The following is a 21687-nucleotide window of genomic DNA, read 5'->3' on the forward strand; positions in this document are numbered from 1 at the left end:
TGGTGTAGACTCCAGATAACCTTATTTTGTTTTGAGTGAATATAGGGAAGTATTTTAAGCATTTTTAGAAGAACAAAAATTATTCAGCAAAGCACACGTCATGCAGTTTGTCATTGACATTTTATTTTGCGGTGTTAATATTAAGAACTTCCAGTCTGTGGTTAAAAAAACCTCAAAAGCACTTCAGTATAATAAAGGCAAATGCGGATTTAAAACATGAATACAGCAGCTCTGTTTATTTTTATCCTGGAGACTTCCGAGGCTGGTGGCAGTGTACCATCTGCAGCCAACCTGTCTGACATTATGTTCATCACAGCAGCTGAGAAAATATCCCTACTGCCACCATCCAGGCTGAATGTAAACATCATGATACAAAAAAATTGCATAAAAGATTCGCTTTGGAATGCACCAATTTTCAGCTCAGGGCAGATTCATCAGGACATCTCTGAGGATTAAATAACTCCAGTTCATACCATTTTCAATAAAACATTAGAATATTATCTGCAATATACTACAGCCCTCTTCCAGCATTGTGTATAGAAAATCTATGGAATGAAAAAAGGTTTCAGTCTATCATATTATCATAGAAAATAGTATAACCCAAGTAAGAAATGTTTGTAGTGTCTCTATCAAAGTAATGTCTCCACTTCAATACTTTTGTGTTAAAAGAAACACTATAAAAGAAAAAGGCTCAGGGGTCTACCACCATTCGTTGCCCTCTCACCAGGATTTCATCAGAGAAAGACAGTGGAGGAAGAAGAGGCACAAAGAAACAATTGATTTTTGAAGCTCAGCTTATGCAGTGTTGTTCTATCGGCCTCTGCTGCTGGAGTCAGTGCTGTTTGGGACGCTTGGGGTCGTACTTGAGGAGCAGGCCGAGGGAGGCAAAGCCAAACAGAAAGGTCTGGAAAAACCACAGGAAGCGAGTGCCCACGTTGTTGATACCTTTGTCACTGCGGAGATGTAGAGAAGAAGCAGAGAACAAATGTCAAGCTACTGTAGCAGCTGTTTTATTGTGTCCAAATCCTAACAAATCCTCACATCCATGGCCTTTAATGACCTTTAATTTAGAATAATTTGCCACTAAAACATTGAAAAATAGATTCCTAAGAAATGAGCCAATAAGTGATGAATGAAGAAATATTATGCTTATCTGATGAGTTTCTAAAGTTTTGGTTTATATTTACTCATTGGACAAATGTCAATCAAGAATTACTTATTTACTTCTGTCAAACTAATTATGCTGTCCAGCTTTGGTGTTTAATTATACTGACACATGGTGCAAATAGTGTGTTTGAGATTAGTTTTTAGGTTTTAACAGGCTATGAAATTTTTGATGAGGCCCAATTTCACCATGGAGGTTTGAGGGAAGCAGGTTTATAAAAAGATTAGGGTGCACCACCCTCTAGTGGACAATAAGGTTTTTGTCATTCTTACCTGCACACCTTCAATGCAACAGTGGCCTCAAAGACATGAATAGCAAAGGCTGCCCACCACCTATAACAGACAGAGATGTGTTCAACTCCACAGACTTTCTATTCAACAATGATAATTTACACATTATCTAAAGAAATAATTAGAGTCTCGAGTTTGAAATTCACATGGTGGTGCGGTGTGAGAACAGTGAAACTTCACACCATAGTTTGTTTTCCCTGCTACCACGACATCACTGGGTGTCGAATTAACAGGAGTCATATGACAACCTAAAAAAGATCAACCACTTCACATGTATCCAACCACAAAAGACTGAACAACGACTTCCACTTCAACCCTCCTCTCATAACAGACTCAGGCTTAAGCGCTGTCCTGTATGTCACATGACTTAACCAACAACAAACCATCATCCTTTGATTGTTGTCGTAATACCCTGGTTGTGCTGCAAGAGTTAGTGTGACTTAAATGACAAATTAGCACCGAGTGGAAGTGGTGGTAACGATCTGTTAAAAGTGAAAAACATTAAGGCTTTAGTTGATTGAACTGTGTATTTCAGCCCTGTGAAATCACCTTGCACATAATTTTATTGTCATTGATGCTGCTCTAGAAAATCTAGGGAAGTGATTGGTTTTGATTCTAATGAGGAATGTCTCAATATATATTTTCAGAGCTTATGAGGACGATTGAATTTGTGTCTTCCATAACAAACTACTCTGAATAGAAAAACTCTAACTATGCTTGTCCACAGGATTTACTCTTATCAACAGTATTTCTGATTCTAGCAGGAGCCACAATGGTACAATGAAGCTTAAACACTTACCCTTTGTACATAATGCCAGCATAATTATCCACAAGGTATTTGCAGAAGGTGCCGAAAAGACCAAGGTACTCAAATGGGATTTTTTCTGGCGCAAACACGGTGCACTGCAAAACACAGACACATTATTTCAGCATTAACCCTACTATACATAATGCTGTATATTTTGAGAAAAAAACTTTAAAAATTACAGAATCTGTCTTTTTGTAAGCACAACCTATTTAGTACTCTCACACATGACCTTTTCAGAGCTTCTTTACCCAGAAACACGCAACTCAGAAGTTCAGTGATTCCTAAACTGACTGTTTCAATAGTCACAAGACTTTTTGTGGTGATAACGACTATACAATAATCTGGCATGCATTTTGTGGCACACAGCTGACTTTGGTCCCCGGTGTTCTGGTGCATTTAAATTTCAATACTTGAAACTCCAGGGCTAATCGACATGAACTATCATCTGTCTTCTCTTAGAGAAATTGGTTACTGCTTCAGTTAGGAAAGCCCCAGTTACAATAATGAACTGTAGAATACCTTATGAGGTCTCCTGTTTGTGGTATGGCTCTATGAATGGCTTCTTTGCAGCAGTTTGGATCATAACAGTAACAGCAATATGTACGGCAAAGAGCAGCCTTGTGAGATATGCCACATAAATTCCATTTGTTACAGTTCTGGAGGAAGATCAGTTCTGCATCATGTTGAGTTTTGGTGGTTTGATATTTAAGTTTTGTCATGGGGAATGGAATGAGCAGACCTGTTTTTAGACTCTGAATCTTACTCCATATCTTCTATGTTACCCTCCCCCAAACTTCAAATAAGTTCACCTGATGACATCTTATCTGGTAATTTTACCATGTTGACTTAATGAAAACAACACTATCTTACAGATGAAGGAATCTGAAATGATACAATGATATTTGTGGGTAAATTTTCATTATAAAATGAATCTGAATCATTAATTTATTTTTGTATTCTGTTCCCTCAATTCATTGCATCATACCCAAAAGAGTGACATCAACAGCTGTTTCTTTTTAAGACACACTTGCCAGGTTCCTTTTAGCCTAATTAAATGACTGCCTTAAATAATTTATCAAGCACACTTTAGGTGCTGTTGTACACAGAAACATGAGTATCAAACATACTGGAGACATGCAACAAACCACATCACAGTGAACTCCTAAAGATTTAATGTTGCATTGTGTTATGCTGCTGTTGTCCCCCTCTGTCCACCTGTGACCTGTCAGGTATGTGTCCATGTGGACTATGGATGGAACATGGAAAGCACAAAGGGCTATTGTTGGAAGGGCCCAGACACTGCAGTTCATTTATGGTTAGACTGTCAAACACACATCTAAAATCCAAACTGTGTGTTTCTTCACTTATTACTGATTATGAAATCACTTATAAACAATTAACCTTATTGTATATTTGTTTGTTATTTTCCGAATACTCTAAGGTGCCTGTCTACGTTACTGTACACGTGGCAAGTGATGGTTAAAGTTTACACGAGCCTTTTAACGATATGTAACCATTTAGATGGAGAATTACACTGAATTGCGTTGTAAATGTTGCATGTTTTTACATTGTCGCCTTTCTGTCCAGCACAGCAACGCATTTTTGTCAACTGTGAAGACATTTTACAAATATTTTTAGTCTATTGGTCAATTCGGCATTCATTTAATGGACTTAGTACTAGTACATTAGCTACAACCAACCCCCGGTATCTGCTGACTACCTGTGTAAGCTCTACAGTCCCCGCAATGTAATTTGTGAAGGAACATTTTACCAGTGATGCAAACGTGTAACATTTAAACTAACTGTATCACATTTTGAATACAGTTTGGCAAGTTATTGTTTTCTTTTATAAGACATCGATCGGTTTGGAGCAAATATTAGCTACAGTCAGCTAACTACTACAGTGGACAGTTAACTTTGTCCAGTGGACTTTGTCCAAATGTTTGTTTGACCTGAGCTGCTGACAAATCACTGAATGAATCCCGATAAGATTCGCTGTCAGCGGCGGTGACTTGGCAGTGACCTCGGAGGATACTTTTCCCGACAGTGTTACAAAATATCAACAGTTGACTGGAAATTTAGAAATACGTTTAGATAAATGTCTCCAGAAGTCACATAAGGCACGATATATGATATTAATGAGAATAAGCCACGACCCGGAGGACATTATACGCAACACAACACGGTGGCATTTACAAAGAGAAATGATGTCAAATACTCGTCCTGTCTTTACTCTATCTTACTTCAGATATAACTTATGAACTTACAGTAAAATATCCAACCGAGAGTGTCACGGAGACAATCCAAAACAGGCTGGTTCTTCTAAAGTAATCGCATCCATCACTTTTAGCCATTGCTACTGCTGCTTTGCGCTGGTGTCGCTGGCAAATATGACCGGGTAGTAACAGCGGTGAGAGAAAAACTGACGGGACAGCGGGGCGGTGTGGTTCTATATGAATGGAAAAGTATAATAGAAAAATATAATATGAAGCATGCTTTGACGGTAACTTACCAGTTAATACCACTGTGAAGTTTTCTTGTTGTTATTCATGGGTTTATATGAAATTAAAATGATTAAAATTAAAACGTTAAATACAGTATTATAATATAATTTCGCTTCAGTGCTGCCCTCTTGTGGCTCTTTGCTGGGATTTTCTCAAAGAAGATGTGTATGAAAAAATAAAGGAATGTGGACATCACAGAAATAAAGGTCTGAAAGAGATATGAAGCTAATTAGGAAATTAAGTAAGTTACATAATTTGTACTAAAGGTGATTTTAGAAGCCCATTGCCAGTTTCAAACTTTAAGAGAAACCAAAATGCTTCTCTGTGAATTTAAATCTTTGTTTGGTTTTCTGAAACATTCCTGGAGCTGTCTCACCACAGTACAGACTCACCTGTTTCTAGTATGAGGCATTTTTGTACATAAATATCATACTAAGGATGGAAATACTGACACTGAATACACAAACCTTTGAATATACGTAATTTTCCTACTGTAAACACAGGATAATCTGAATTGGTATGTAGCATGGACACTAGTGTGAAGACATCAGTTTAGTCACTGTTTGTTAAGACTTTGTCCTATTGCCCCTATGCAAACCTGCTAAATGTTATATAGACTTTGATTCATACAGAACCAATACTATAATTCTACTTCGTTGTGTTCTGACTCTTCCCAAATACTTTCATGTATGGAGCAGCACAAACAGAAAATTGAAGGATTGGATGTGGAAAGAATGATGTGCATCAACTTCTGTTTGAGTTTAATTATCTCTATATATTTCACTGGTAGCTGATAAATAGTAATACTAATGTAATAAAATAAGACATTTATTTTCTGTTTTTATTCTGTTGTAAGAGAGCAGAACAAGTCCAAACTGTAGTTAGCAAAATGGAACTATTACATTAGAGGCAAATTGTGATCAGATGACATTTTGTTTTTCTAATATACAGGTCTCTATAGAGTCAAGACAAAACTAAACAAAGCTCTTTATAGTGATTTTACATTAGCTGAATAGCGTATGGGCTGAATCAGTGTTGTTTTTATCACTCAATCATTGTATGTAAACTTGGTCACAGCAAATATTTAATCTGCTGAAATGGTGTATTGATAAGAATCTTTCCCATATTATTATTTTATCTCATTAATTTTAGATAATAACATATATGCTAGTGTTTTAGTATGAATGTCCAGAATTAATTTAAATCACGAGTTCACATTAGTGAATTTGGCAGCTTTCACTGTTGGCACAGTGTTGCAAAATGCTGATGTCTGATAGGATTTGGATAAAGCATATAGAGAGTTGAGGGACTTTCAGGAGCCGTCTCCACACCTGGAGACATTGATTGTGCTGGTTGTCCAGATAAAGATAAAAAGAAATGGTCTGAGCTTGTGTTGCTTTAGATAACTCTAACTTCAAACTGCATTGTTTTCTAATACACCAAAAAAATACTGTAAATCTGCCTCTGCACTTTGTCCTTTAGGACTGTTTGACTCAGTATGTTAGCGTTTACATTTTCAGTGCATTTGACTATAGCTGCTGCTCTGAAATTATTAAGTGCTATTATTAAAGGTCAAGACTATAGTGTCAACACGCGTAGGAGGATATAGAAAGCAAGTGTAAATATATAAATATAAAAGATTTCATGTTAGTAATCACAAGGCTATATATTTGACATATTGAGGTTAAAGGTCACAGCATTTGCACACAGCTCAGTCATGGCCCGGACATGTTAAACCCTTTGACAAGCTTGCCACTCACTTTGATGCATTTATTCATTGTAATGAGGCTGGTGTGTGGTGTGTAGTGTGTACAGAGTAACTGTCCAATTAATCACTGAACAATTAGCCACCTTTGTTTTTCTTGTCGTGATAGCAGGGAGCTGCTCTGCATATGAAAAGAAAACAGGAGCCGCTGATAGGCTTCAGCTCAGAGTACTAGTTTGTATTTTGCTTGAGTCTGTGGGTTAAATATTTCTTGAAGGCTATTGTTGGTTGATCAATGTTCCACAGTTTGTGAAGCCGCCTGTGTTTGTGCTTAACTCTTATCAGATGACTCCCAGGAGCCAGATTTTAATTAAAAGGAAGCCTTGAAATATAATAAGATATGTCTGTAGTCTAACTTAAAATGAAAAAGTACAGAAAAATACTGGAATAATATATATTTATATGCACTATAATAAAAATGAATTCATTACCAATCACTTAACATAAAACATAAAACTCAAACACACAGTTAAACTATTTGTCATAATTAAAATACCAGCAAAACGTACAAAAAATGAATTACAAAAACAATTTCTACCTTTAGGCATATTTGATTTGTCACATGTTCATTGGCACAAAAATACAACTAACCACATGTTTGTCGTTTGTTAGTAAAGTGGTATCGATGAGGCTAATGACCTTCTTTTGTCTCACCTACACTATGTGATATTTACCATTGACCTTGCCACTACTTTGATAGGGATTAGGTGATAACGGGGGGGTGGAAGGACCACTCTGGTCAGAGTACTGCTGTTAACCACCCATCCTCAAAGTAAACCAGCACCCCACACCCCATCACTCTGTTCTGGCTTTACCATGGCCTTCTGGGCTCTCAGGTGATCGATATAAAAGATACCCTGATCCAACCAGGAGACACTTTCAGAGACTCTCAGTGAAGGAACACACTGCCTTACTGACCTCTGTCCCATCAGAAGTCCATTAGAAATCCATTTGTGTCTACAGAGCTTCATTCATTTACCTGCTGCAATGTGGAAGGATTCCAGCAATGGTAAGAGCTGTTTTATAGTCTATAAAAAGAAAAAATGTGCTTGTTTTTAGTCTGTTTTGTTTCTTTTATTCATAAACTGCAGCCAGGTCTTAGTTTATGTAAACTTTGTGTATGATCAGTGTTTATTAAACCTGCCTGCTGCACCAGGTGGATGGGTTTTACTGCACCAGGAAGACTTAGACAGGTTGTGTCAGGCACTGTGCCAATAACAGAAAATCCCCTTAAAATGAATTTCAGATTCCTATGTTAGGTTGTGTATACATGTCAGCACTTTTGGCATGTAGTAGAAAGCAAAACACACCAACGATACCACATGGGCTGAAAATGAACATTTCTTCAAGAATAAATTCAATTATTAGAGCCAGGTTTGGAGTGACGAGTAAATAAATACTAGAAGACTGGAAACTGCATGCTTTTTTTTTTTTATAAGCTAGAGTCCTCTATAGTCTCGATGTAAAAAGAAACAGGCCTGCTGCACCACTGAGCACTTTGTTGCTGGACAGTAACTCTCTCCTTGCTTCTTCTTCATTCATAAACTTCAAAATTCAGATATTGCAACAGCAGAACCATGCATATAGAAAAGGCAAGGCAGTTAGCCTAATCATATGTATCACTGTACATCTTCACCATAATGCACTGGTGGGGTGCATGGTTTAGTTACATATAGTGACCAGACAGTCCTTGGTTCAGTTAAAGAATTTATGCAGAACAGATGAATAACAAGGAAAGAGCTCCTGTCTGACCCGCTCTCCTCTCTTCCCTCAGATGATGCCAGATCTGCAGCCTCCAGCGGCGGCTCCTCTCGCAGCGCTAGCCGCAGGAAGAGAACCAGTTTCTCCAAGGAACACGTGGAGCTCCTGCGTGCCACCTTTGAAACTGACCCGTACCCTGGCATCAGCCTCAGAGAGAGCCTGTCCCAGACCACAGGCCTGCCAGAGTCACGCATCCAGGTACACAGCCACCCCGCCTTATATAGCAAGAAGCCTTATCTGTGGAATAGATAATATAATATTATATATCTTTATTAGGGCAACTGGATACTAGTGTTGATTAAATATACACATGCATGTTTTACATATAAGTACATACAGAAGGTACAAACATACACACATATGGTTGTGCAGCGAGGCATTTTGCACTGTGGTTTCTTATCATAAAAAGCCTCTGTTTTCAAATGCATCCTGCATAGAAATGTAGATACTGCTATCACTCTATCACTTTATTTCTTTATCTTTAGAGATGACACAAGCAGCTTTTATCAGGATCTTGTTTGACTGGACAGATAGACTGTGCAGCAGGCTCTGACAGCTGAGAACTACTAGATTTGCTCTGCTCCTACTTCACTGGTGCCTGGAGAATGATTAACAGAGCAGAATGTGTTGCTTTATCTCTCCTGCTTTGGATCTAAACTCCTTTTTTTTTTTCTATCTTTCCTGTCCAGGTATGGTTTCAGAACAGAAGAGCTCGCACCCTGAAGTGCAAAGGAGCCAAGAAAGCTCTGTGGCAGTCTGATACCCCAGTCCAGGAGGCTCTCCCTCCACCTCATGCTGTTGCCAACAGGAGACCACAACTTGGCCCCATCCCTCTGCCACCTCAGGGACCCCCACCAGCCTACCCAACCCAGGTGAAGGAAGAGATGGAGGAAGCCTGCTACTATGGGCAGTATCCTCCAGCCTACTCCACCATTGAAGAGCATGGACATTACGGCTCCATGTATGGCCTCCAGCAGGGCAGACCACTGGGCAGCAGCTCAAGCCCACCCCTGGGGGGATACTGGTCCCAGCCAGGCAGCCAAACCTCCCCTCACTCGCCGCTGTGGTGCCACTCTCCCATGGGGATGAGAAACTACAGCTCAAGCTCCAGCCAGGCCGCATCCTTCATGTATCCAGGATCAGCAGAGCAGCAGACGTACATGACTTCATCAACCTCCCACTCCTCCACCCCAGACACCCCCGATTCTGGATACTGGGATGCCAGTCTGGAGAACAGCCCACCACTGGAGGGTCAGTACTCGCAAGTGGAGGACTCAGGGAGCGGGGTTGCTGTGGAAGGCTGCGGGGAGTCCAGGCATCCGAGGCTGATCCAACACCACACCCCTTTGCCCGAGCTGTCTCTGCAGGAGATTCTAGGGGAGTTGAACGAGGACTGGCTGGGAGGAGAAGGACTGGATAACCATGCCACTGTGGAGAAAATGGCTTTCTGCTGATGACTGTTACAAGGATTTACAATGGACATTTAGAAATCATATGTATTACTTTGATTTCAGCCATTTGTGTATTGCTTCTGAGATATGTACATAGAAAAAATACCAAGAGCCTGAAACTGGATCCATATTTTCAAAATCCTGCAATCCTAAATGTTTTTTTATTTATTCCATACTGACTAAAGCCTGTTTTGGGTAATGTATTTATTCATCTATTCACTATTTATAACTTGTATTTATGATTTTCTGCACTTTTATACAAATAAATCAGTAGTAATAAAGCTTTGTACAGTTTTCTTTGCTTTTTTTCCATCCAGGGATTTTGTGTTAATTTACTACAACTAAGATTCAGCTCCATTTGTTAATGTCAACAGAGTATAATCCATTGCATGAAATCTTCTGGTATCCAGATGTGACAGATTTTCTATCAAGCTGGAAGAAAAAGTAGGTCACACACTACAACCAGTAGATGGTGCATGTGAGTTGGGAAAAGAAGGAGAGGGCAACGGATTTCTCTCTGACTCTGACGTTGTGGGGATATGAGACCCAAAATGAAGGCTTTTGTTGCAGATGAATTAATTTTCATTTGAAAAATGTAATTATTTTTAGCTGTTTAAAGACGAATTTCCTCTTATCTTCTTATCATACAATATGATGAAGTTTTTGATATGAAACAATGCCCATTTGAATGTTTTTTTTTTCCCCTAAAAAGTGTTTTGGGTATTTCATAGGTTGATATTTGACATTTGAAGCCTTAAAAGTGACAAAATATATTAAAAGATTCTCAGAAAGTGAAGAACATGGCTGAACACATCAATAAACTGTAGTCCTAGGTGAACACAAGAAACATGCACTTGAAGAAGCAGATAATGTTATAAAGATCGAAACATGGTTTCTGTGAACCTGCATGAGGCGTTAGGTAGCTATTTTTGTTAGCGTTAGTCTGCTAACTAAAATGCTCTAGCTAGCGTAGCTAGAGTTTGTATAGAGATGCTGCAGCAAGTCAGGATGTGGATGATCAGCAATACATGCACCAGCTGCTGTAGTTTTATGACAAGAGTTAGCTTCAGCTAAGCAGCTGGCTAGCTACACAGTCCTCTTAATTGCTCCACTAATGTTAGACACACACACACACACTTGTACAGCTCTACATCTTTGTGGTCCCCACAAAGCTCTTTGGATCCCAAAAGTATAGTGGGCTCTCAGTTTTCAGACCCCACGAATATAGTAAAACAAGCCCATACCCACATACTACACACACACTTGTGAGGAAAAGATGTGTGTCAGAAATTGTGAATAGATTTGCAGAGAAAACGGAAAATTAGGAAGCTTAAAAACAAAATGAGCTAGTCACAGATGAATGAAAGATAAATAGAAGAGTAAATAATTTAAGTTTTAATTTATTTATTTTATGAACTGATGGTGGTGTATTTCTTTTCTTGCAATACCTGATTTGAATTTGACCACTTGTGGGTAGCAGAAATAAGTTGTGCAAATTTGTTACCAATTAAAATTTGTAGCAAACGCAGAGCAACATTATCATTCATTTAGAGTTGTTTGTGTCCATGTGATGAATGGTGTTGGATATTTACTCTGGTCTCTACAGCTCCAGAGGGAAATGTCAGGCACTTTAGCCAATAAATATTCCACTGTGGTAACCAGCTAGTCTCTAACTGTGTCTGCCTGCTGTTTGGTGCTGAGCAGGTTTTGTACAGTGAGTTTTAAGAGCTTTTTCACTGAAAACAGTTGCCCTGAAAATGAGAGCAGTGAGAGTGAACCAAAACAGTATAGTTGCAGGCCAGACAGTTAAACAATCCCATACACAAATGTAATAAATGTACATATATTGAATTTCCATATATGAAATATATGTACATATAAAATAAAAGCATATGTGTAAAAATTATAAGTGAAACCAACTAAAAATTGGAACAATTTCATATTCGTATTTCATATTTCACATTATATCTCTAGCCCATACAAATATGTATGTTTATGTATGTATACTTACATTGTAGAAATATGTTATATAAATATATATCCATCCTGAAGCCTGTCAATATATGTTGATATTATATACAGTGGGGTTCAAAGTCTGAGACCACTTTCCCAGAATGGGAAGATGAATGAAGAAATTACTGAGAAAAACATTCTAGAACTTTAATATGTAAGTTGTTTTAATAAAGTTTTTCTCTCCTTTTGTAATATAAGACTTCATGGAAAAGACCATTCTCCGTTTGGTTCGTTTTACTGAACATCAGTTGGTCCGCCATAAGGTACTGAGGGTTAAATTGTCAGGTCAAGATGAAAGAAATATCATCTTTTTACCATCTGCCAAAGCCCCCTGTGTGTATCAGCCCTCTGTTTTCCCCTGACCTGATGACCCCAGCACACATTTCTTTATCAAACATGCAATGGAAAAACCCAGGACAGTTCACAGGATGTTAGGCTTGAGGCTTCACACTGTTTCCCACAAGAGTGAAATGTGCTCAAGTTGTTTATACTGTTTTGGCCTCCTGCCTTCATCCTCAAGATGCAAGGAAGGGTGTTGTCCTTTTGTTAGTGTCTGGCGTGGGTTCCTGTTCCCAGAAAAAACACACAATAGGCAGGAGGGAACGTGACTCTTCGGCCTGCTGTACCCACTAAAGACAGCTCAGTAGAGGATATGTTGCAGACTGTCGGCATCTGACGTGCATTGGGCAGGTGTTCGCCTGCACACTGCTGAACAAACAAGATGCAGACAGCTGAGGGAAGAGAAAACCGCCAAGAAACCAAAGTAGGATTTCAGTAGGGACTTTCTTATGTTGATGCCAGTAGTTTTGGACTAAAGCTGCAAATCATATTTTCTTTTCTGAAAATGTGACCACTCATGTATTCAGAAACTGAGCCTTAAAACAAGCCATCAGGACTTCTGTAACTTTGTGATGTCACAACAAAACAGTCACCACCTTCAGCCATGACCCAAGCCCCGCCCACGTGGACCCACCATCCAATTTCTTGTGAATACCTGAAATCTGCTATATTTTTTTATTGCCAGCCAATCAGAAGAGAGGCTCAGAGATATCAAAACTTCCAATTAAACGCCAGAAAAGTGTAAAATATGGGACCTTTAAAGACAGTGAAAGACATGGGTTGATTAATCTTCTGGTAAAAGCCACACAAACACAAAACTGAAACAGATGACAGAGTCAGTGAAGACAACTGTGAACTGTTTCATAATTCCTCTTCAAGCTGTCAGCAATTCTTGGAATAATGTTGATAGTGAACAGACTTTCCCAGAATTGTAATGGTTCCCATTATGTTCCTTTTGAAACACAAGTGGGAAATATCGTTGATCGTTCGTTTACCTACATGAGAAAAGTAAGATGAGGTGATCCTTTGACAGCTCCCACGGTTATTAAGCATGTGTCAACCGTGAAAACGCTGTTATCCATCAGACCTTCAGATGTCGGTGTAAACGGGATCTTCCCAATTAAACATGCTTCAAAGAAATATTTATGGTGCTAATCAGCTGCCTCTGTTTGTTGTAAGTCATTTAGCTCGTTCCTCCTCATCTTGACCGTGTTACAGTCGGCTGTGATTGCATAACAGAACCATTTCCTCTACAGCTACAATTCAACACGTAGAGTGTAGGATCATGCGGCTTATCATGTGTTTCAGGGTTACTAAATAATACAAAGGTCCATCCTCTTTACCTATTAGCCTACATCCAGACATGTTGTCGTTGATTCAGCTGAGCAGTTCATGTGATGTGTGGTTGTGTATGTGTGTGTCTGTGTTTGGAGGTGTCTAGTGATGTTTTTGCATGACCAACATGTCTGACATGACCCACATTCTGCTGCAGACGTCTACGTACTCCCCCTCTCTGCCTCTCAGCCTTTTTCTGTGACTGTTACACACACATGAACCCAAAGAATAGTTATCAGACTCCTCAGCCAGAACACTGGCGGTGAATTATTATTTACAATTACATGCAACCTACGCGCACGCTGACGCCCACATAAAGTAACGAAACAACATAAACTGTTTCTGAGGAATGGTCTCATTTTGTGCCTGCTCACCAAACACACACACACACACACAAACACACACGCACACACACACACACACACACACACACACACACACACACACAGACATACACAAGTGTTAACAGCTCCGGTGTTGAGCAAACTGGGGGCAGACAGGCGTGTGAGTGATGGTCCTCAGCTGTTGGCAGACACAGGGATGAAGCCTAGCCTTCACTAAAAATATGGCCTGTAATTTAACCAAACCCTCCCAGGGAGTCCACGTTGGCCACACGGTCTAATTTAGGAGCTCATCTGAGAGCTTTGTGATTGCACTGCGCCACTCTCTGCCGTCTACCGCCTCATCTTCAGTTTGCAAGACCGTGATTGATGGTGATCAGTGACAGGGAACAGGGAGGACGTGTGTGTGTGTGTGTGTGTGTGTGTGTGTGTGTGTGTGTGTGTGTGTGTGTGTGTGTGCGAGTCTGCATGTGTGTTCGTATGTGCGTACTATACAATCGACAAGATAGAATCTGGAAACTGGATAGGAGACATGGGAGTGAAGAGCTCTTGCATTTATTTGCCTTTCCTAAAATAGAACCACTCGCCGGCCAGACTGCAGTCCTCTGCAAATAGACTGATGTAATACTATACTATTGAATATTTGTATTTTCATTCATATTCGTTCACTGTGCATAAAATGCATAATAAACACACTTTTATTTCAGCTGAAACACTGTTGTCTATGATGAGAACACACACAGTGAGTAGGCATGTCTTGTGTTTACAACTCAGCATATTGATAGGTAAATATGCTGAAATGCACAATGCTGAAAAACCAGCATATATTTTATTGAAGCCTCCACCTTTAAATTTAGCTCCATACAGAAATAGACAGTTGATATTAAATGTCAAGCACATGGGAAATAAGGTCAGCAGCTCACTAATGAACTCCTGGGCAGCAGTGTCTTCTGGTACCTGCCAGCGCTAACCCACAGTATAGCAACCTAATAAACCAGATACACCGCATGAACGCAAGATGTGCCCTTCACAAACTGTCCTTATAAAATAATGGAGCTTTACATGGATAACTCCTCACAAGAATATAACAGGGATGTTCTGGTGATAGCGCAGGAGATAAAAATGTGTGGATGGGTAAGGTGACATTAGAAACTTATTTTTAACAACCACAGAAACAGTATATGAGTACCATCATGAAACTCTCAGTATTAACACAAGGGAATAAAAAACATAAAATAAAATAGGATCACGAGTATAGTATCAAATGTAAGTAATGTGTCATTGCCTCTTTAAGAAACTGGTTGGCTTCATGGTCTTAATGGATTGTCTTATGTGATTTAGACTTAAGACTAAGTACATTAGTGTGCTCATTATATGATGATTTAGGGGCCACCTTTTAGTAAAATGTCCCTCAGCTCTTTTGGTTGGATGATTATAAACAAGGCTCAGAGTCTATGGCCTGTGAGGCTGTAATGATTATTTGAAGGAAAACCAGGCTGTTGCGTCGATAAACCAAATTATTAATCAAAAGGAAATGTTTGACACAATGATGGTACTAGATGAAAAGTCAGAGGATCATTAAAGTTTACAGAAAACATGAATTGCTGCATCGATCCATCCGCCACCCTGAACCATCCTCAAGTTGGCACTAGAAGAAAAGCCTGGGGATCACCAAAGTCATTGGGATTAATTATTTTTGGGCCATTAATGGCTGTACCAAAATTTGTGCCTTTCCATCTTTTAGATATTAAGACATTTCAGTCTGGAGTAAAGCCATGAGCCATGAATATACAGCCCCACTGCCTGCAAAAAAATCCCTGTGATGGACACTAATATCTGCATGACACAATCGATAACATAACTAATTACATACACTATAAATCCCTGTACGAATATAATATGTGTCAGTACTCAAAAATATAATTTACAGCAGTAGTGATGTGAGAACCGAAGTAACTCTGGCACAAAAAACAGTCACTATCAGCAAAAATGTAGATGAGGCAAAATCCATCCGAACTCAATATAATCTGCTTCAGATAAGAATAATTTACTCACCTTTTAATAGCTAAAATTCCTCTCATAAATAACTTTAAGTGGTGTCACAGATATTTTTCTGTTCTGTTTGATGACACATGCTGTCTCCGGTGAAGCACTCCAGCAACATTATTATTATTACCACAACTACTGAAATATTGACATCCTAGATATGATTTTTATGGATGCATTATCACATCCGATGACAAAATCTGGATTACTAATCATTATAAAAACATCTCTTTTATGGAATTATTATAAAATATTTAGAGCTTGACTAGAATTTAAAATTAAGCTGTTTAGGTTTGCATGGGGCTGCATCAGAAGCTCATTTGGCTAAGTGTGTACCATGACCTGAGTCCTTAATTCAGTGGCCCGGGTTCAGATCCACCGTGGGCTCTGTCTCTTTTTTATTATTATTATCATAATAAAGGAAGAAAATGCCAGAAAAAATAACTTAAAACAGGTTTGCATGATGATGAATACAGATGTGTAACACCAAATAAATAGTATATAATATATACAGTATGAAACATGGGCAGTAAAACCGTACAATGTAAAGTTGTGTTTAGATTAGGATACACAGCAGACTGGTGCTTGTTTGCCTTGTGTTGAGCTGGACTGGAGTTTAAAGCTTACCCACCTTTACCTATGGGAATGTAGTAGTATCGCAGTGATTGATGTTAGGAGTCTTTACAGCATCAGTGTGAGGTGCGTCTATCAGAGATCATCCCAGCAGGCTGAGATGTGTTACTCCACCCAGAAGCCCCCTTGTTGCTCGCCTGCCCAGCCCAGCACAGGGAGCCATGTCTCCGATGCAACACCTTCAGCAGGAGTACTACATGTATGAGGTAATTGTTGTTTGGTCATGTGAGCTGCTGCAGCAGCTGTCAAATGTGATGATAGCAGGAGAATCCTCGACCCCGCCCCCTGCAGATGATTGGACAGACCACAGCCGCCTAGGGACCATCAACCAAGAGATAAACCTATAGAGAGACACACGGTTCATTTTCAACCAGAAAACACACACAGAGATAGAGAGAGAGAGAGAGAGAGAGAGAGAGAGAGAAAGAGAGAGAGAGAGAGTGAAAAACAGAACCGAAATATAAATGCTGTGTTTATGCCAACACAAACTATAGCACATTTTTATTTAAGAATATATAATAGTATTCAACACATTCAGCATTTGAATGTAAAAGTGTATGTTCATAGTATCTTTCAACTTTTTACCTGTTGGCAATCAGTTGTTATTGTGCGATTTCTCATAATGCTGCTGCATCCTCCCACAGAATCAGATACCAGTAATAGGAAGAAGTTGTGTTTCCTGTCGACTGTGACTCAGTTGATTATCGTGTAGTTTGTGTTTCGGTGAAGTGTGTAATACGATACAGGTTGTACTGCTGATGTATTTTGCTGCTTCCTCAATTGCACAATTTAAACTGTGACTGATTAACGGCCACACGACCCTAACAGGCACAGGACTTGTACAGCATTTGTACAGACCTCTCAACACATGCTGACAAATGCTGTAGTCTAAACATGCCAAACTCTCAAAAACAGGCTCATACATTTATGCTGGAGTGATGTGACTTGACTTCTTAGATCTTTATGAATTTGACATTTTAAGACAGGATGATTTTCATGATCATGCAATAGCTTGTCAGGGGTTGCATCTTTATACATAATATGACTATGGCGGTTGGTGAATCAGCAATAAACAGATCTCATGGCAAATTACATGTTCTTTCATAGTTGGAGGAGAAGTACATACTTTATTTTGTATAAAGGACCTGTAAACAGATGTGTGTTAAGAAGCTGATTGGTGAGATTTACCCCTGTATCCTTATTATCCTCGTAGAATTCAATAATTTGTTAGCTGACTTTGGGATCTCCCAGAGCTTTCAGACTTCCCCACATGCACTTGAGGAACATTTGGCCTAAAGAGCAGAGGGATGAAGACACACAGAAAAAAAACATAGCCACGTGTGCAGGCGCACGCTCTTTCCTTTTCCATTTTTTTAGAGAGACGTGGTTTATTAAGATGGTTATGAGTGCGCTAATTCAAGGAGACAGCCCACACCTGGCCAACTGCTCCACAGAGGTCACATCTCTGTACCCCCCTCCTTTCATAAACACATACCTCCTCCTGTGGCGTCTCCATCTGCAGCTCCCCACTCCCATCTCACATATCCCATCCATCCTACACACCCACATGCACACACACACACACACACACACACACACACGTAGATGGGCTACACATTAGCACAGTAAGGATAGATCATCTGTTCATCTCCTCAACCACAAAGTCATGTGAAAAGCAGACAGAGACTTCCCTAAATTTAGAAGCTAAAAGTTTATGACTTGGAGTTAGACTTCAGTTACAACATTTTGGTATCTAAATAAACAGGTGGCACATATTCTTGTATTTTAGGCTTAGACTTTATGACAGATGCATGTCTAGCCAAGCCCAAGTGAAATCAATATCATATCAGCAGGCTTATTGTCTTTACTTGGGGAGTGGATGAGACTCACAGTGGGCTTATCATAATGTTCCTGGGCCATGTTTTCAATGTGACACCCTTATAATGTTCCAAGGATATTCCTAGGTATGTGAACGTATTGTATCTTTAGGTTATCAGTAAACTATAGGCTAATGGTGCCACTGAGCCCTGTGGTGTGTGTGGTAGTCCTGGCAAATTTATTATCTTATACTTCAGGATATTGTTTTATTTCCTCTGGCCCTAATATTCCTTAAGTTTATAGAGGGACTAACAGAATTCCTATGTATGTCTAATACCTTCCTAATATTTATGATGGTATTTCTTACAGTCCTTGGTCCACACGTCCCCACCAGGCGGAGTGTACTTTATCCAGAGCCCCTTGGTTTCAAATCCAAGCCCCGCCTCTCCACCAAGCGCACCCACCTTGTCCACCAGCAGCACAGTGCGCCAGGGAGCGAGTGCACAGGCGTGGGGTACACCGGGGAGCGGACACGGCAGACCGGCAGCGCAGAGTGGCAGCGGTGGTACTCACCGGTTGTTACTTGTTTAGGGGAAACCGTATTGAGACCTCTGAGGACCGAGGGGTCCTGCTCATTTTGTCAGCCGTGAGAAGGGAACTCCTTCACGGCTAAATTTGGGAGTACCTTAACCGGTGGTGGGGAGGAGGGGAGAAAGATGCAGTTCGAGTCCGACTCCGTGCGCCGCGGAGTCCGCCTCCGACGCTGGTGATGCCCGCCGCGCGGGGATCACCGCCCAGCAGCAGCACCAGCAGCAGGAGCAGCAGGAGCAGCAGGAGGAGAAGGTCGGGACAACAGGGCGTCTGGGGCCGATGATGATGATGGTAAGGTCGGGATCATGGCTAACGGAACCGGCACTATCATGTTAAAATGCGTCGTGGTCGGAGACGGTGCAGTGGGAAAAACGTGTCTTCTGATGAGCTATGCCAATGACGCCTTTCCAGAGGAGTATGTACCCACAGTCTTTGATCATTATGCAGGTATGAACACAATTCTTCTATTTTGAGCGTCTAATAATAACGTCGTGACATGCTGAACTGCGGCTGTTCTATGTTTTATAAAGATTTATGGGAATAAATCCTAATAAGACATGATTGTTGATGGTAAATTGTAATAAGAGGGAAGATTAAACATTATGATAAACATTGCCTGTTTCCTCTGCCTCTCTTTCTCCGACTGCATTGGCTTGCATCTGTTGCTATAATCAAAACCACTTGTTTGCCTTCTTCATAGCAGAGAGGGGTTGGGGGACCCAGAGCCCCCCCTTCCTTCCCCTTTTACACCCCCACCACCACCTCCCCTCCTCTTTTTCTTCTTCCTTCTCTCAACTGCTCTTTGTCATTTTTCTTGCAGTGAGTGTCAACGTCGGTGGAAAACAGTACTTGCTGGGACTGTATGACACAGCTGGTCAGGTACAGTTTATTTTTTACTCTGGCCAAGTGCCAAGCATGTCAAGGACACACACACACACACACACACACACACACACACACACACATACATACATACGGTCTCACTCTCCCCGTCTCTCACTGTATCTCTATCTCGGTCTTCCAACGTGCTCCTGGGACCAATAACTATCCAACAGTGCCTCCAACACGCCCACAGGCTTCATATTCAGGCCAGACACTAAGCTGCAACAGGTGATGGTTTTCGCACATGGGTTTACTGCCAGAGTCTGGTGTGCCATGGACAGTGATGGCAGTGAAGGGGTTTCAATAGTTCTATTATGTGGAGAACAGGGCTCCTATGTCCAGTAGTGATGTCACAGGTTTGTTAATAGGGTTGCCTAATGCCTGGGCTTTTTCTTTACAATGTGCCATTCAGAGGGCAAGAGTTAAAACTGAACTGAAAATGCACTGCCCTACAAACACACACACACACACACACACACACACACACACACACACACACACACACACACACACACACACAGACACACAGAGGTAATCATATGGACATACATGACAGACACACCTCACTGAGGGTGACAGCATCAGGACATGGGAAAGAGTAATTTCATCATTTGCCACCTGAACTTCCACACTAAAGTTTTAGGGAAAACATTTGTATTTGGTCTGAATGATAAATCAGACAGTTAAGACAAGAGTTGAAATGATAAGTCAAATAACCAATTGACACAATTTTGATAGTTGATTGATTATAGATGTCATTCTTTAAACAAAAATGACATAAATGGACATAGTTCAGGCATCAGGTGGGAATGTTTGCGGTTTTCTTGGCCGTATATGATAGTTAACTGAATATCTTTGGGATTGAGACTTTTGGTTGCACAAATCAAACAATTTAGATACACTAACATGTGTCTTTTCTGACATTTTAGAGACAAAAAATTGATCATGTGAGAAAAAAATCAGCAGATTAATTGATAATGAAAAGCATCCCTATATTGGACATACACTTTAATTGTTAATATGCACATGTCTTGAATGTTCCAGTATTAAGTTTAAAGGGACCCTGTGGAGTTTTTGGGCCAGTAGTAGTGCTATGGAGCAGTTGGTTTGTTTTGTGCGCATGCACAAATACGCCAGATAGATACTATTTTGTTGATTGACATTTGTAACATGCAAAAATACATAGCTACTTACCAACAAACGAGCTGTAGAAGGTGGAAGACAGCCGGATGTGAACATTGTGCAGCTCCAGTTTTTTTTCCTTCAAGGATACACACCATGTGTTTGGGTGAGAAACACAGAATGTAAAGATGACTTTGTTTACAAGAAAACTCCACATAGCACCTTTAAGTTTGGACTCTGCAAGTTTGGAGACTGCAAGACCCGTTCTGCACCTCTAACCTGTCTATGCAGCAACCTAAAACTGAATGTCAAATGTTGAATAGTAAACACTTTCCACAGGACTGGATTTAACTGTGTGAAATCAGAATGAGTCACAATCTGAAACGTGAGCCGCTCTAAAAAACTGAGCACAGAAAGGTCAACCGGGGAATATTCAGCCTTTTCGCTCATCTGTTCATTCATGAATGCTAAATGCACAAGTCCATGAATAGCAAATCACAACCGCCCTCCTCCTTCCCATCCAAACAGCTACCTGTGGCTGTGTTATATTTTTTCCCTCAAGAAAGCAGATGGCAAAAGTGTTACTACTCGCTTGTAAAAAGAGGAACACAACCTTATTGTCTATTCTGGCGTGTTTGATAGGGTGTGTGCGTGTGTGTGTGTGTGTGTGTGTGTGTGTGTGTGTGTGTCTGTCAGAGGAGGGTTTGTTTTTAGCTGATTCAGAGTGTCTCTGAAATGGAGAAGTTCTCCCAGATGTCTACTGTGGGTGCTGCTGGCCGCCAAGGCTAGAGTTACTGCTCTTGAAAATGCAGCCCCCCCCCCC

At 40.3% G+C, this 21687-nt stretch overlaps 3 protein-coding genes across 3 annotated transcripts in view; 2 read left to right on the forward strand and 1 right to left on the reverse strand.

Annotated features, from left to right (window-relative positions):
* Positions 1-101: 101 nt before the first annotated feature.
* On the reverse strand, positions 102-4684 carry tmem254 (transmembrane protein 254). Its single transcript, XM_023425737.2, has 4 exons — positions 4531-4684; positions 2255-2358; positions 1438-1497; positions 102-953 (listed from the first exon to the last, which is right to left on the reverse strand). Exons 1-4 carry the CDS (start codon positions 4615-4617, stop codon positions 833-835), a joined length of 372 nt encoding a protein of 123 aa, XP_023281505.1. The 5' UTR covers positions 4618-4684; the 3' UTR covers positions 102-832.
* Positions 4685-7519: 2835 nt separating this feature from the next.
* mxtx1 (mix-type homeobox gene 1) lies at positions 7520-9953 on the forward strand. Its single transcript, XM_023425794.2, has 3 exons — positions 7520-7541; positions 8307-8491; positions 8983-9953. Exons 1-3 carry the CDS (start codon positions 7520-7522, stop codon positions 9745-9747), a joined length of 972 nt encoding a protein of 323 aa, XP_023281562.1. The 3' UTR covers positions 9748-9953.
* An 8793-nt stretch (positions 9954-18746) lies between these two features.
* The window catches only part of rhoq (ras homolog family member Q), a 19456-nt gene continuing 16515 nt past the window's right edge, over positions 18747-21687 (forward strand). Inside the window, exons 1-2 of the mRNA XM_023425778.2 lie at positions 18747-19307; positions 19681-19739. Of these exons, the coding sequence (XP_023281546.1) occupies positions 19166-19307; positions 19681-19739 (201 nt within the window). The 5' untranslated portion in view covers positions 18747-19165. The remainder of the gene's footprint in view (positions 19308-19680; positions 19740-21687) is intronic.

The sequence above is a fragment of the Seriola lalandi genome, unplaced genomic scaffold (assembly GCF_002814215.2).
Source record: "Seriola lalandi dorsalis isolate HSWRI2012SDOR001 ecotype SW California unplaced genomic scaffold, Sedor1 jcf7180002054795, whole genome shotgun sequence".
Classification (NCBI taxonomy): Eukaryota; Metazoa; Chordata; class Actinopteri; order Carangiformes; family Carangidae; genus Seriola; species Seriola lalandi.